General features: G+C 39.8%; 1 protein-coding gene across 1 annotated transcript; it reads right to left on the minus strand.

The window, feature by feature from the left end:
• Window positions 1-14,689: 14,689 nt before the first annotated feature.
• LOC142606232 (uncharacterized) lies at window positions 14,690-15,421 on the minus strand. The gene has a single exon (XM_075777615.1). The coding sequence runs from the start codon at window positions 15,419-15,421 to the stop codon at window positions 14,690-14,692; it is 732 nt and encodes a 243-aa protein (XP_075633730.1).
• Between the last annotated feature and the right edge of the window lie 1,485 nt (window positions 15,422-16,906).

Here is a 16,906-nt window from a genome sequence, read left to right on the forward strand (position 1 = left end):
CCTAAAAAAAATCAAGTAGGAAAAAAAAGGCAACATAACAATTTACCACACCACAGCACTACACGAAGAAATCAGAGTCAAACATAGTCGTTGAAATCACAGAGGATAAGATTCACTCCAAATACTAAAAACAAACCCACAACACAAAAGAGATAGTAATAAAATTTAAAAAGGAAAAAAAAAACAGCAATCCAAAGAAACAAATCAGCACTGCCATTGTTGGCACACTGTAAGTGTGCTTATTTAATAGTACTCTTCTTATTCTTTATAACCTCTAGTCGGGTATTTAGAACTAACAAAAAATCTCTCTTGTTAATGCTTCAAAGAGGTTACATGGCTCCTGAATACCTTGCTCAAGGAAGACTAACTGAAAAAGTAGATGTCTATAGCTTTGGGGTTCTAGTGCTTGATTTTTTTTTTTTTTTTTTAGGGGGGATCATTGATGTTTAGGGGAAAAAAATATTGTTCATTGATGATTAGGGGTGAAAAAAAAAACTGAAAAGAAATTAAAAGCTGTTGAAAGTTTTTTTTTTTTGGTGAAAAGAAAAAGAAAAAAAAAAACTGTTGAAAGTTGAAACAAACAGCTGCTGTGTCAGTCTCCAGATTGTGACCATGACCAAACAGAGCAAACATAATAATAAAGATCCATGGATTAATCAAAAACATAATAGAAGACAATTAGAGAATTAGTGGATCAATAGAAGTATGTAGAATATTGTTGTTCTTTGGTCATTCGGGTGGAACCAAGAATTAAAGACATTTGCATAATATTTTATTGGGTTTTAAAGTAAAAAGCTTTTTCTAAAGATTAACAAACTAATTGAAACATTAATGTGTACACAACACAACAATATTTAGTAAATAGTCCCTAAATATTCAACGACATAATTTTAAGCAATATGCTGGCGATTTAATCAAATTCAATAAATGAAAAAGAAACATAATTTTCTGCCAAAAAAGATTCATCCATTCTTTGAAACAATTATACATTCCTTTAAACAAATATACAATCAAACGAAAAACATGACTTTTCAACCATTATTGAATGGCATACATGTTCTTTCCTAAACATACTCAAGGGCTAAACCCCATGATGCCACCCACAACCCACAAAAAAACTGGATTATGATAAATCAAGAGGAAAGCATCAAAATAAAGAGTATAACACATCAAGTAACAAAATGCTGACCTTGGTGTGAAACAGTTTTTATATCAAGTTAGTCCAATACGTGAATATGGTGGAGGTACCAAATGCAGGCCCTTAAAAGCATAGCAAACAAAAAAAATCATAACGGTTTTACAGTTCAGTAGAATACAAAATAAGAATTCATTGAATTAAAAAAAATGAAGATCAAAGCAGATTAAAATATGCAATTCAGAGCCAAATCAAAACCAAACAGATTAACGGAGAAAATTTAATTCAAATTATGAGATATATAGAGGGAAAATCAGGCTATCCAAACCTCTTAGTTTGATACAGCAACTCTTCTTGCAAAATACCCATGTTGTACCTGGCAAAGAACTCAGTATTCAACAAAATGACAGGTTAAGAAGTTTTTTTAAAATCACAGCAAAGATAGATGAAAGAGAGACTACAAAAGAAGTGGAAGCAAACATTGTAATATAGTTTGAGTTGCAAAAATATGAAAGATTGTTTTAGTTTTTAACAATCTGTTAGCTATTTCTCATATGATGATGGCTAAGGATTTGGCTTCCATTAGAAAAGGATATATAAAATAAATACTTAAAGCAAGATTAACATCAAAGAGTAACACTTTTTGGCACAAACTTGAACTGGAAAGTTTGTTTTCGTCTTATATATAAAGGTTTTAAACAATCCAAGGTGAAATTTTACTTTTGACTATAATAAATCAAAGGATAAGTCCTTAATGTTACCAACATAAAAAAACCAAACCAAAGCATCCAAAGAAAGAGAATCAACCAATCTATTTTTTAAAAAGGGTAAAAGAAGAACCCTAGACAATTAAGCAGGGGAAAAAAAATTTAATATAGATATTTTGAAGAAGACAAATTGTAATTCATACCATGATAAACCTGAATGATTTAGTTATTTATGAACAATGAATATGAACAAAAAATTTCAAGGATGACAAATGTGAGGCAATTGGTAGTATTACATAACAGGTTTTTTTTTTTTTTTCTTGGACATGCAATTGGCTGAGAGGCTCTTCAATACCACCCCCACAGCCCCACCACCAAATACACATCTATATCCTGGTATCCACGGGCCCTGACTTTGATAATAATCCATGAAAAAAAAAAAAATTCTGTTTATCTCATCTTTATTTGTATTAAATTAAAATTTTATTTTGGATTAAATTGATATGTATAATTATTATGTCCCAATTAATTTATTCTCTTTTTTCAAGTGGATGCAAATCAAATTCGAATAAAAGGTCGGTCTAATTTATAGAAGGTCTCTCATGATTCTAGGGTTCGGCATTCTTGTCCATGCCGTAAAAATCAATATTCACAACAAAGCATCTAAAGAAAGAGAATGAACATCCAAATTTCAATTCAAGTTCGAACACAGAGAGTTGATGCGTACCTTTCGTCGGAGTAGCGTCGATCTCTATCTCCGTATCTCAATACTCCCGGGACGTACGAACTCCACTGGATCGCAAAGCAGAGTCTGATGTGAAGAGATCGCTAGGGTTTTTTCTCTCCTTCCCTTTCTCTCTATCGCAGTATCGGTAGGGGTTTTTTTTAGAGAGAGAAAATGTGAAGAGGAGTGATGACAAGAGATCGCTAGGGTTTTTTTTTTTTTTTAGTTGTAACGTTTTTGTTATTTTATTTTAACCGTTTTAAAAAAAAAAATGCAAAAAACACTGCCTAATGGGCTAAACTTGCAAAACAATATAATTTATCATTTTTTAAAGTTGAACGTGTCTAAATTTTAGATAGACAATTAACCTATTTGTCCTTAATTGTAAGAATTAATTTTCTCTCAGCTTTTTCTATATAATAGTATATGATATGATGATTAGCCAAACAGTCTTTCTCCTCAAACACAACTCTAACTCACAGCAACAGCTTCACGCCTCTCTCTCATCTCCTCCACATCGGTTTTCTTAGCAAACTCAAACCGGCAAGAGCTTGGGCGGTAGAATCGACGGCAGCCAAACCCTAACGTTATCAAAGCAAGCAAAAACTAGAATTAAATGGTAATTTTTACAAAATTAAAAACAATAAATCTAATTATCACAGCAAGAAAAAACTAGAATTAAATCATCCATATATATCACACAAAGCGTACCAAAATAATCTCAAATACAGAGGGATTTGGTAACAAACCTAGAAAAAATTAGAGTCTTGAAAAGATGGGTGGTAGGATCGGTGGTCCTTGGCAACGAAGAGATGGGTGGAGGATGGGAATGGCAAAGAGACAGAAGGCTGTTAACGAATTGAGAGAAGGGGGTGGAATGGAGGAATGGCGGGTTTGAATAGAAAGAGAGAGGCTGGCTACCACTTACTTAATTATAGGTGGGCAGAGGCTTTTAATTTGACCTTAAATCATTGGTATCCACGGGCCCTGACTTTGATTGATAATAATCCATGTAAAATTTGTTTTTTTTTTTTTTTCCTGTTTATCTCATCTTTATTTGTATTAAATTAAGATTTTATTTTGGATTAAATTGATATGTATAATTATTATGTCCCAATTAATTTATTCTCCTTTTTTCAAGTGGCCAAATAGATTGCCACAGAATGTTAACATGCAAATCAAATTCGAATAAGAGGTCGGTCTAATTTATAGAAGGTCTCTCATTATTCTAGGGTTCGGCATTCTTGTCCATGCCATAAGAATTAATATTCACAACAAAGCATCTAAAGAAAGAGAATGAACATCCAAATTTCAATTCAAGTTTAAGTTCGAACACAGAGAGTTGATGCGTACCTTTCGTCGGAGTAGCGTCGATCTCTATCTCTATATCTCAATACTCCCGGGACGTACGAACTCCACTGGATCATAAAGCAGAGTCTGATGTGAAGAGATCACTAGGGTTTTTTCTCTCCTTCCCTTTCTCTCTATCACAGTATCGGTGGGGTTTTTTTTTTTTAAAGAGAGAAAATGTTAAAGAGGAGTGATGAGAAGAGATGGCTAGGGTTTTTTTTAGTTGTAGCGTTTTTGTTATTTTATTTTAACCGTTTTTTTTAAAAAAAATATGCAAAAAATACTGCCAAAGGTGCTAAACTTGCAAAACAATATAATTTTTCGCTTTTTTAAGTTGAATGTGTCTAAATTTTAGATAGACAGTTAACCTATTTGTCCTTAATTGTAGGAATCAACTTTCTCTCAGCTTTTTCTATATAATAGTATATGATATGATTATTAGCCAAACAGTCTTTCTCCTTAAACACACCTCTAACCCACAGTAACAGCTTCACGCCTCTCTCTCATCTCCTCCACATTGGTTTTCTTAGCAAACTCAGACCGGCAAGAGCTTGGGAGGCAGAATCGATGGCGGCCAAACCCTAACGTTATCACAGCAAGCAAAAACTAGAATTAAATCATCCATATTGTTTGTGAGAATACAAACTATCTTGAAAAATAAGTACTTGGAAGACAAAACTTCACACCAAAATGATGGGCTCTGCCACTGCCTAAATTAATAGGACTTCAAAAGTACAAAATATTCAACTAAGAAAAACAAAGGAACAAGCAGTGTAATCACAATATGTAGATATTTTATCTCACAATTCAAGTTCATACAAATAAGAAAGATTCAAATCACACAAACTCCTAAGTTAAATAACAAAAACTATCCTTAGATAATTCATGTGAGGCAAACACACTTACAAACATGAAGTTATCCTTCCGTTAATCGGGTATGTGAATCTAGTTTGTCAGATTTTTTGTTGTGTCCTTCTAATAAGATCTTTAATCTTTCTTTATAGTAGACAAAAACAGTTACTGCTCTTTCCTCATATTTTGGTAACTTCTATTGTATTCTAACTTAGTGGATAACTGACTCATATGCTCACTTTACAAAAGCCTTCAGTTACATGGACCTCCAAAACTTCTGCTGTGAGTGTACTGTGTTATTTTCTTTTATAACGGGCCTTGCAAGTTTGCTTATTTGGGCCATGTAAAATCAAGATCCAACCCCTCAAGTCATACTTCCTCAAGTCATACTTTGGTGGACAATTTGACTCACATGCTCACACATGTGAACATATTTATTTTTTGTCCTAACACATATATATCACACAAAGCATACCAAAATAATCTCAAATACAGAGGCATTCGGTAACAAACCTGGAAAAATTCGGAGCCTTGAAAAGATGGGTGGTAGAATCGGTGGTCCTTGGCGGCGAAGAGATGGGTGGGGGATGGGAATGGCAAAGAGACAGAAGGCTGTTAACGGATTGAGAGAAGGGATGGGGCGGAATGGAGGAAGGCGTGTGCAGTGGGTGGCTGGATTCTCTTGTTGGTTTGGGAAGAGGGATAAGAGAGAAAGAGAGAAGAGAGAGGCGGGTTTGAATAGAAAGAGAGAGGCTGGCTACCACTTACTTAATTATAGGTGGGCAGAGGCTTTTAATTTTGACCCTAAATCATTGGTTTCATAAATAAATACTAGCTAACACCAATAAAAAATAAAGAAAGAAAGAAAAATACTAGCTAACAAACTTAAACTAACGCGGTTTCTCAAAGGAATGCAGTGTTATCTTCGTTTGGAAACATTGCGGATGATATTCGATGTTTGGTTCCTTCCGTACTGGTAATTCTGTGACTGATGCTTTAGCTAAAAATGCTAAGAACATTATTGCTTGTCAGGTCTGGTTGCAGCCTGAAGACATTGCTCCTCTGGCAGACTTTGATGTCATTAATTTCGGTCTGGTTTCTCAAAAAAAAACTTCACAGCCATGACTTGAAGGATGTAAACATATCGCTTAAGTTTACTAATAGGTTTTGATTTCCAAATACTCTTTTGGTAATCACTGAAAACCTTCTTCTGCTTTTATTTATTTATTTATTTTTTTTAATTATATTTTATTTTTAGCTTGGACGTGGCTTTCTTATCTATAATTACGTGATTGAATGGGAGATGTATTTCTGCCAAGTGGGAACTGGGCAATGTATGTGATCTAGCATGTGATTGGATCCACGTCCATGTTTACTCTGTTTGCGTTTTTTTTTTTTTAGCCGTAAAATTTGACTTTTCCACCTATGCACTGTTCACGTGTTTTAAATTTTCTCCGACAGAGTGCATTGTTCAGCACTTACACACTGTTCATGGGACCCACAAGTACTTTATTTAGAAAAAAAATTAAAAATGGGTCTTATGATACTATTCACACATTTAAAAATTATTTTGCTACATTATTTTCAATTTTCAGCAAAATAAGTTATATCCAAACGGACATCTAAAACTGAAAACGAGGTTTTTGTTTCTATTTTCAATTTTATTTTATTTCCTAAATTTGAAAGATAGCAAGCAGTGGCGGCACCATGTGCAGCTCAAGGTGTTCCTAGGAACACCCTGACCTGAAATTTTTTATTTTATTATATATATATATATAATTAAAAAAAATTTATTTGTTTACTCTTAAAAAAAATTAGGAACACCCTCAATCAAAATTAGGAATGATGAAGTCTAAATCGTCAGTCGAGTGGGTTCGTCCAGATGATTCTGGGACCTCGTCACTGCTCCTGCAAAATAGGACTAAGGCTTTCCTGAGATTGACACTAGTGTGACACTTGCCACAACGTCTCCGATACCTAAATTAGTATGTAGAATTCTTTTGAGAGAAAATGAGAAGCATAAAAGTATTTCTTTTGGTCGGAATTATGTACCTTATGTGTTCCTAATGCGTGTGTATATATAGTTTTGTGGTTTCTAGTCATTGGGGCCTTTGATTGTGGTTTTAATGCTATTCTTGTAATGCCTTAGGGCTTATTACTGTAGGTCTTGATGGGACTCCAATGGTTTGACAGCTGGTTTGTAATTGTCTATGGCATTGAATCCTCTTATTAATGACTTGCATGTCCTCGTCCTCGTCCATGCCGCTTTGTGGGTGGACGAAGGTGTTTCATGAGCTTGTCCAAGGGAAGATATCTCATTAGTCCCATCAGCTGCCCCCTTAGGTGTCGTGGTCATCGTGGTGTGTCAGGACAACCATTAGAACATGAAAGGTTTTCTGACTAGATGTAGCTTTTGGGGTTTTGCTCCACATTTAATGCGGAGTGGTGGCGCCACACACATCATGGCCACGTGGCGCGTTTTGGTCAGTGTAGTTAATGTGCCAATCAAGTGACTCTTGGTTTTCCGCTGGGTTTCAGTTTTTTTGTGCCTAGTTTTTAAACATCTCTTCTTTTCACTTTCCCCTTCACTTTCTCCAACTCCCAATCATTGCTTTGAGCTTTTTTCTCTCCAACTTTTCTCTGTGATTTTCTCCGAGCCGGTGCGTTCTATGGCTAAGCTTTCTGCATTTTCCTTTGGAGGTATGCTTTTCTTCTCTTCCCTCTTATAGCATGGACATAGATTATGACAAATTTCTGATTTTCCTTTTTCTCTCTTTTTCGTGTGTTTATTTTTGGTTTTCAGGGGTTTTTAGGATTCATCTCTTTCCTTCCATTTTCTGGTTTTCATGGTCAATAGTGTTGAGGTTAGGGTAGTTTGCCCCTCAGTTTCCTTCTTTTTTGCACGCTTGGGGGCTTCTTTAGGTACTTCCTGTGCTTTTCTCCCTTTGGTTGGGAATTTTGTTTTTGAGGGTAGTGGTTTAAGCATTGTATTGGGTGAGTTATCCCCAGTGCTTTGTCAATTGATCAACTAGTTTGAGAGTTTGGTGAGTGAAAGAGGGGCAATGTCTGAGGTGAGATCGAGCGAACTTGAGACTGAACTGTCATCTAGTGATGACCCCGTTGAGGGGAATACCACCGTGTCCATCCTTCAAGTAGTTAGGGCTTTTCACGCCCTTGAGGAGGTGTGTGGTTTGGACAGGGAGACGCTCTCAAGATTTAAGGATAGATTGCAATTCCCAAATAGGGTTAGGGTTTGTCTACCTCATGAGGAGGAACAAGCTTGCCACTTCTCGCTTAGGGAGGTGTGCTTCTATGAAGCTGCCTTCTTGAGTGGGCTTAGATTACCCGACCACCCTTTTATTATGGAGCTTCTAAGACATTTTGGTATTGCTCCTGGGCAACTTATGCCTAATTCGTGGAGGATAGTGGTCAGTTGTATGGAGATATGGCTGGCTGCTATAGATGGGGACATGATTAGGGTGGATGAGCTTGTTTACCTGTACCATTTAAAGCCATCTAAAAAGCATGGGTACTACAAACTAGTACCTTGGGAGAGGAGGACTAGGATCGTCTGGGAACTGCCTTCGTCATTTAGATACTGAAAGTCCTAGTTCTTTTTTGTGTTCGGGGATGATTGGGAGACTCCCTTGGACGAAGTTTGGGGTGATCTCCCTAGGTTGCTCTGTTAGTGGAGAACCCCAATTTTAGGTGCGCCGTTATTTCTTCCAACCTCTTGACCTTTAATCTTCGTATTCATTTTATCATCATTAACTCTTCTATTCATTGTCTCGTGTAGTTAAAAGACGGCCCAAGCTTAAGAGCAGGTATAAGAAGCGGCTTGAGAAAGCCATTGAGTACGCAAGGACGATCGAAGATTTTGACAATCTGGCTAATCCAAGGACCCTAGCTTTTTACTGCCTCAATCCAGAGCGGTCTGCTTTTGTCCTACGAAACATAGAAATCGAGCAGAAAAATAGTATGTGTTTGTTTGAGTTCATCTATGTTGACCTTTTTTCATCCTTCTTCTTCCATTTTTTTTACAAGTGTTTTACTTCTGCAGGGATAACAACGAAGTCTAATTAAGGGATGTATGCACGAATGAGGGCCAAGAAAAACGAGCCCCTTTCTAACATCAGGACCAGGGCTGTGCGTGTGACGGATAAGGGGGCCTCCATCACTTTAGGTACCCTAGTCACTCTCGGGATTGAGATGATGAGGACAACCTCCCCAGCTACCTCGATCGAGGAGATCATCCCCCAATGAAAAAGGCCGTGAACTGATGACAAGGGAAAGGAGAAAGCAGACTCTTGTTCGTCCAGTGTCTAAGATGATGTTGGAGTCGTGCTGGCGAAGGCACAAGAGACCTTTACTACTGAGGATATGAAAGTATTCTCAAGCTCGTCTCCCAACGAGGTTGTGAGCTGTCACCTCCACAAGCTCGTCTAGGTAGTGTACTTGTGCAAATTCATCCTCTCTTTTTTTTTCTTTTTCTTTTTACATTATCTTGAAATCTGGCTCCTCTTTTGTAGGTTTTGGGGGAGAGCCTTCACATTACCTAGGAGTTTCTTACCCAGAAGGCGATGGTGTCATTAGCGGTGTCACGGGTGAAGGCTTTGGAGGTAGAAAATTCCAAACTAAAGAAGGATCTGATCACTGTTATGGGAGAGGCTAACACCGTCAAGGAGCAGGTTAAGGGACTTTCCGACGAGCTGAGGGTGGAAAATCAACTAGTCTCGGAGAAGGATGAGCAGCTCTTGGCAGCGAAGGAAAAACTCAAGACAATTGCTGCGAAGTTCGTGGAAGCCTTCCAGACGATAGAGGAGTACAACACTATCCTCTTCAGCTAGTAATTCAAAGGCTTCGAGCTCCTGAGGCGGTATCTCGTCAAGCATCCAGCTAGAATGGACTTAGAGAACTTGGATCTTGAAGAGGTGGACAAAGAGATGGCAACTGAGGAAGCTTCTTAGTCCACTGCTCCTGAAGGTGATGCTCCTGGGGACGCCACTCTGCCTCCTCCAGATGTCTAAACCTGCTTTTTCTTTATGGCTTCTTTCATATATATTTTTTTTTATTTTTGCTTTTTAGGTGCCTAGTGTGTTTTAGGCTTTTTTATTATATTTTCAAAACAATATTTCTAATTTCAGAACAATGTTTTTAGCCTAGTGTTTATGGGCTTTTAATTTTAGTATGAAAACAATGGTAGTTGCTCGTTGTTTTTGGGCCTTTATTTACATCTATAATTGTATACTTACCTGTCTGTACTCTTGTTTTTGCGTGATCTCTGTTTGTCTCATTCCTTTAGTTACTCTTTTTGTGTTGGTACCTTATGCCTTGCACTCTTATTGAAGGGGTTTTGATCCATTAGTATCTTATCTCTGTCCAGGCGGAAACGGGTTATTTGGTCATTCTTCGTGATTTACCCTTTTTTAAGGGATTTTGTCGTTCATTTTCCTTCACCAGTAACTTACATCCGTCTAGGCATAATCTTATTACTTAGCCATTTTTCTTTTTGTGACTTACACCCATTTAAGGGATTCTGTCATTCTTGGCTTCGTCAATAACTTACATCTATCTATGCGGAATCTTGTTACTTAGCCATTTTTCTTCTTGTGACTTACACCCATTTAAGAGATTTTTTCATTCTTGGCTTTGTCAGTAACTTACATCCGTCTATGCGGAATCTTGTTACTTAGCCAATTTTTTGGGCTTTTAAGCTGCTAGGTTTGCTCGTATTAGGTCATTGGCTGAATAATCCTTTTATTACTTCTCAAAAATGAATACAGTTGTTTATTACATCTATTGATGGTACTTCTTCAAGTGCTCAATGTTCCATGGTCGTGGAAGTCTCTATTCTTCTAAAGTCTCCAGGTGGTAACTGCCTTGTCTTAAATAATGGACGACCCGGTAGGGTCCTTCCCAAGTTAGACTAAGCTTCCCTTGGGTTAGGTCCTTGGTTGCCGGGGTGACTTTGCGTAAGACGAGGTCCCCTATATCAAGTCGTCTGAGTTTCACTCTTTTGTTATAGTACTCAGCCATCTTCTGCTGATACTTCGTTAATCTGTCGGAGGCTTCATCTCTGGCCTCGTCCAAGCAATCTAGGTTATCCTTTAATTGATCATCATTACTTTCTTCGTGGAATGTCTCTCGTTTGATGCTTGTTATTCCCACCTCAACCGGGATCACCGCCTCAGTGCCATAAGTGAGTCTGAAGGGGGTCTTTCCTGTCAGGGTTCTTGCTGTAGTCCTATAAGCCCACAAGGCATTGGGCAACTCCTTCGGCCAGGCCCCCTTAGCGTCGTCCAGCCTAGCTTTGATGATCTTGAGTAGTGTTTGGTTGGTCACCTTCACCTGTCCATTCACCTGTGGGTGTCCTGGGGACGAGTATTGGTTCTTGATCCCTAAGCCTGAGCAAAAATCCCTAAAGCCTTGACTATCGAACTTCCGCCCGTTGTCTGATATGATCGTCCGTGGAATCCCAAATTTGTAGATTATGTTCTTCCATACAAAGCTCCAAATTTTTGCTTCAGTGATGGTTAACAATGCTTCTACTTCAACCCATTTTGTGAAGTAGTCAATAGCGACTTGTAGAAACTTTACCTGTTCCTTACCTCATGGCAGTGGACCGACAATGTCAATTCCCCATTGTGCAAATGGCCACGAAGAGGATATCGTCATCAGTCTCTCGGCTGGAAGGCGTTGGACATTCCCGAATCTCTGGTAGTTGTCACACTTCATGGCGAGCTCCCTTGCGTCTACCTGCATAGTAGGCCAGAAATAACCTGTTCAGATAACTTTGCTTACCAAGGACTTGGGACCTACATGATCTCTGCAAACCCCTTCATGGATCTCTTCCAGAATATACTTAGCTTCTTCTTCATCGGCACACTTCAAGTAGGGCATGGACAAGCCTTTCTTGTACAAGGTATCATTTAGGATCGTGCATATGGCTGCTCTCTTCCTGACCTTCCTGGCTCCTCGACCTCTTGAGGGAGGTGTCCGTCTTGGAGAAAGGATATGATCGGGGTCATCCAGCTATTTGTACTCTAAATTGCAAATGTAAAGACTTCTTCAATGTTGGGGTGTTTCTGGACTTCCATCTCAAAGTCCATGCTTGTTGATCCTTCTTCCGACGATGCCAGCTTCGCGGTCTCATTTGCTATCATGTTCTAGCTTCTTGGGATCTGCGCGAATTCCGCCCTATCAAACTCTTGTGTTAAGTGCTTCGTAAGCCTAAGGTATTTTTGCATCCTCTCCTCCTTTGCTTTATATTCCTCCTTCATTTGCCCTATTACCAGCCTAGAATCACTCTGGAGGAGTAGTTTTTTGCTCCTAGTGCTTTCCCGACCCTTAGCCCCATCAATATTCTTTCGTACTCTACTTCATTATTGGTGGCCGGGAATTTTAGCTGGATTCCATATTTAAGCATTTCTCCGCCTAGGGTAATGATGACGACCCTTACTCCTCCCCTCTTTTGGGCTGATGAACCATCGATCTGTATTGTCCAACGTTCTATCTCGTCGGGGTGGTTGTCCTCATCTAGGAAGGTAAACTCGGTAATGAAGTTCGCCAAAGCCTACGCTTTAATTGCTGTCCTAGGGTGGTACTCAACGTCAAACTAGCTAAGCTCAATCGCCCACTAGACCATTCTCCTTGCTGCCTCGGACTTGTTCATGGACTTTTTAATGGGTTGGTTCATCATTACCAAGATAGGGTTCGCCTAGAAATACGATCGCAGCTTACACGAAGCTATTATCAATGCGAATGCAATCTTCTCAATTCTTGGGTATTTGGCTTCTGGCCCTTGGAAGGCTTGGCTGATGTAGTAAAATAGGAGCTATTTTTTGTCCTCTTCTCAAATTAAGGCTGCACTTACAACTATAGTTGATACTGCCAGATACAAATACAGGTTTTCCACTTGCTTGGACGGGGTTAGGAGGGGTGGATTGCTTAGGTAACGCTTAAGTTCTTGAAATGTATTTGTCAGTCCAGGCAAAGGCTTGCTTTAATGTCTTGAAGAAGGGTAAGCATTTGTCCGTCACTTTAGAGATGAACCTGTTAAGTGTCGTTATCCACCCAATCAGCTTTTGGACTTCTTTGGTGGTCTTTGGCGATGTCATGTCGAGTATGGCTCACACCTTCTCTGGGTTTGCTTCTATCCTCCTTTGGGACACCATGAACCCCAAGAACTTTCCCGAGGCTACTCCAAAGGCACACTTACTGGGGTTCAACTTCATCTAGTATTGTCTAAGTGTGGCAAATGTTTCTTTAAGATCGTCTAGATGAGCAAGTTCTTCCTTGCTCTTGACGAGCATGTCATCCACATATATTTCCATATTTCTCCCGATCTGCTTGTTGAACATTTTATTCACTAGCCTCTGGTAAGTTGCTCCTGCGTTTTTCAGTCCAAAAGGCATTACTTTATAGCAATAGAGCCCTTGGCTCGTGATTAAAGCAGTTTTCTCTTGGTCTTCCTCGGCCATCTTTATTTGGTTGTACTCCGAGAATTCATTTTGAACGTCAGTAGTTTATGCCTTGCTGTAGAATCCACTAGCTGGTCAATCCTGGGCAGAGGAAAACTGTCTCTTAGGTAAGCTTTGTTTAGGTTCGTAAAGTCCCGCACATTCTCCATTTTCCATTCGCTTTCTTCACTAGGACGATGTTGGTGAGCCAATCTAGGTAGTAGACCTCTCGAATAAAGTCTACTGACAACAACTTGTTGACTTCGTCTCTAATTGGTTAGTTCCGTTCTAGAGCGAAGACCCATCTTCTTTGTTGGACGGGCTTCTTCTCGGGGTCCACATTGAGCCTATGATGGATGACCTTTGGGGATGTGCTTGCCATGTCCTCATGACTCCATGCGAAGACGTCCATGTTCTCTTTAAGGAACCGGACAAGTCTCGTCTTCATCTCGGGACTCAAAGCCGTCCCTATTCTGGTCATCTTTATTGTTTCTCCTTCGACCAACTCCACTGTCTCCAGGGCTTCCACTTTATCTTCCTCCCTCTTCTTGATCATCCATGTATGGTTTTCTTTTGCAGCTAACACGGCCTGGTAGCATTCCCTGGCTAGTACTTGATCTCCCTTCACTTCGCCTACACCATTTTCCATTGAAAATTTCACCTTCAAGCAATACGTGGAAGTGGCAGCCTTCCAGCAGTTGAGTGTGGGCCTCCCAATGATCACATTGTATGAAGAGGGACAATCTACCACTAGGAAATCCATCTGAAGGGTCAGCTGTCGTGGATAATACCCCACTGTGATTGTTAGCGTCACTATGCCTTTAGGATACACTCTATCTCCGCTGAAGCTAACGAGAGGTGACTCAAAAGGGTGCAGTCTTTTCGGATCTAGCTTCAATTGTTGAAAAGCGGGGAGGTAAATGATGTCTACAAAGTTGCCATTGTCCATGAGGATTCTTCTGGTGTTGAACCCTTCTATCGTGAGCATTATGACCAAGGGGTCATCATGAGGTCGCTTTACTCCTCTAGCGTCTTCTTTAGAGAAAAACATGTCCCTGTCTATTCGTCTCTATTTCAAGGGGTGTATCCTATGGACACTATTCACCTGTCTTTGATATGACTTTTTGAGGGATCTGAATGATCGTCCTGTAGACGGCCCACTTGTGATCTTCTTTATCTCCCCGATCACGCTTGGTAGACGCTGGGATGCGCAATCCTCGTCCTTTAGTAGGGCTTCGCGATTGCCCTTGTCATCATCCCTAGACCTACTGGGCTTTCCCTTCTTTACAAACCTCTACAATTTCCCCTTTCGTATGAGCTCCTTTATCTGCTCCTTTAGATCTCTACAATCTTCTGTGTAATGACCATGATCCTTGTGGAAATGACAGTACTTCTTCCTGTCACACACGATGGGCGACGAATGCAATGGCCTGGGCCATTTGAGGTAGTGCTCATCTTTAATCTACGCTAGAATTTTGTCAACAAGTATAATTAAAGGAGTAAATTTTGTCGTCCGAGGACCTTTCTCGTCTTTCCTTTTACCCCCGTCGTTAGTTTGACGATCTGAGCTTCCCCTTTTTCGTCCTCTCTGGTTGTCCTCTTTCCCTCCCTTGTCACTAGTTTTCCCTTCATCTTTTATCGCGGCTAAAGTGTCTTCGGCGTTCATGTACTTCTGTGCCTTCAGGAGCATCTCGGCCATCGTTTTTGGGGGATTCTTTGTGAGTGACACCACGAATTTCCTGGATTTCAATCCAGCTTTAAAGGTTGTTAGTTGTACCTTGTCATCAGCTTTGTCCACCTCCAAAGTCTCGCGGGTGAAGTGTTTCACGTACGACCTCAGGGTCTCATTTTCCTCCTGTTTGATGGTGAGTAAATGGTCTGCTGGTCTCCTTGGGCGCTGACCTCCGACGAAATGACGCAAGAAGGAGCTGCTCAATTGTTTGAAGCCGTCGATGGACGATATGGGTAGCTTGGTGAACCATTCCCTTACAGCCCCTTTGAGAGTAGTAGGGAAAGAGCGGCACAGTATTTTGTCGGGAGGCTGCTGGAGACCTAGTGTTGTCTTGAAAGTATTGAGATGATCCAAGGGATCCTTCAGTTCGTCAAACTGTTCGAGTTGAGGCAGGCAGAACTTTGACTGGACTGGGCACTCAAGAACTGTTGCTGTGAAAGGGGAGTCTGTCGTCCTGACCATCCTGTCCACGCTCCGTCATTTTCTCTTTTATGGCATTTCTTAACTCGTCCATCTCTTTCTTCATCTCCCAAAGAAGCTCTGGGCTCGGTTCGTCTAGAGTAGTTGGCCTTTGATGGTCGCTCTGTCTTTGGCTATTACCCTCATCTTCTTGATTGTCTCTAGACCCGTTGGCCTCTTGCTGGAGCTATTGCCTCATCTCTTGGTTTTGTCTAGTGAATTCTTCCACGCTAGCTATTAATGCTTGGATTTGCACGGCCAGTTGTAGCAGGGTCTTGATTGGACAACATCTGAACTTTGAGAATGACTTGAACTATATTCTCGAACCGTAGTATGAAAATGTCATTCCCACAAATGGCACCAAACTGATGAAGTCTAAATCATCAGTCGAGTGGGTTCATCCAGATGATGCCGGGACCTCGTCACTGCTCCTGCAAAATGGGACTAAGGCTTTCCTGAGATGGACACCGGTGTGGCACCTGCCACAACATCTCCGATGCCTAAGTTAGTATGTAGAAATCTTTTGAGAGAAAATGAGAAGTGTAAATGTATTTCTTTTGGTGGAAATTATGTACCTTCTATGTTCCTAATGAGTGTGTGTATATATAGTTTTGTGATTTCTAGCCATTAGGGCCTTTGATTGTGGTTTTAATGCTATTCTTGTAAAGCCTTAGGGCTTATTACTGCAGGTCTTGATAGGGCTCCAACAGTCTGACAGTTGGTTTGTAATTGTCCGTGGCTTTGAATCCTCTTATTAATGACTTACCTATCCTCGTCCATGCCGCTTTATGGGTGGACGAAGGTGTTTCATGAGCTCGTCCAAGGGAAGATATCTCATTAGTCCCATCAGGAAGACCCTTAAATTAAAAAGAAAAAAAAAAAAATATATATATATATATATATATATTTGTTCTACTTTCAAGCCAAAAAAAATTGAACTAAAATCTAAAGAAGAAAAAAATTTTGTAATAGAGCAAGCAGCAAGCCCACGAATTCTCAAAAAAAAAAAAAAAACAAACAAAGGACGGCAAGCCGAACATTAAGCTCACGGCAAGCCTAACAAATTACAAAGGTAGCAAACGAATTCTCAAAAAAAAAAAAAAAAACCCCAATACAGAGCAAATCACTAAATCAGAAATCACTAAAGCAAACCTAAAGACAAAAATGTCAACAAAGCAACGCCTTACGCCTCAGGCTCAAGCCAACAGACAGAGATCGGTCACGTCGCTCACTCCTCGTCGTCGCTCGCTCGTCGATTGGAGATCGCTCGTCACTCGCCCCTCATCGGAGATCGCTCATCACTGCCTCAGCCTCAGCCTTCAGGCCTCCCTGCTTAGGTGCTCCCTCAAGGTATTTCATTTTAATAACTTCTCTCTCTTTTTCTCTCTGACTCTCTCTCTCTCTTTATCTGAAATCATTGAAATGAAATGAATGAGACCATCTCTCTCTTTATTCTTTAAGACTAACTTTATCTGATTCTTTTGAACT

Source organism: Castanea sativa, chromosome 8 (assembly GCF_040712315.1).
Source record: "Castanea sativa cultivar Marrone di Chiusa Pesio chromosome 8, ASM4071231v1".
Classification (NCBI taxonomy): domain Eukaryota; kingdom Viridiplantae; phylum Streptophyta; class Magnoliopsida; order Fagales; family Fagaceae; genus Castanea; species Castanea sativa.

Bases quoted from the DNA above. Each gene is read 5' to 3' on its own strand.
- LOC142606232 (XM_075777615.1), bottom strand. From the start codon at position 15,421: ATGGTCAGGACGACAGACTCCCCTTTCACAGCAACAGTTCTTGAGTGC.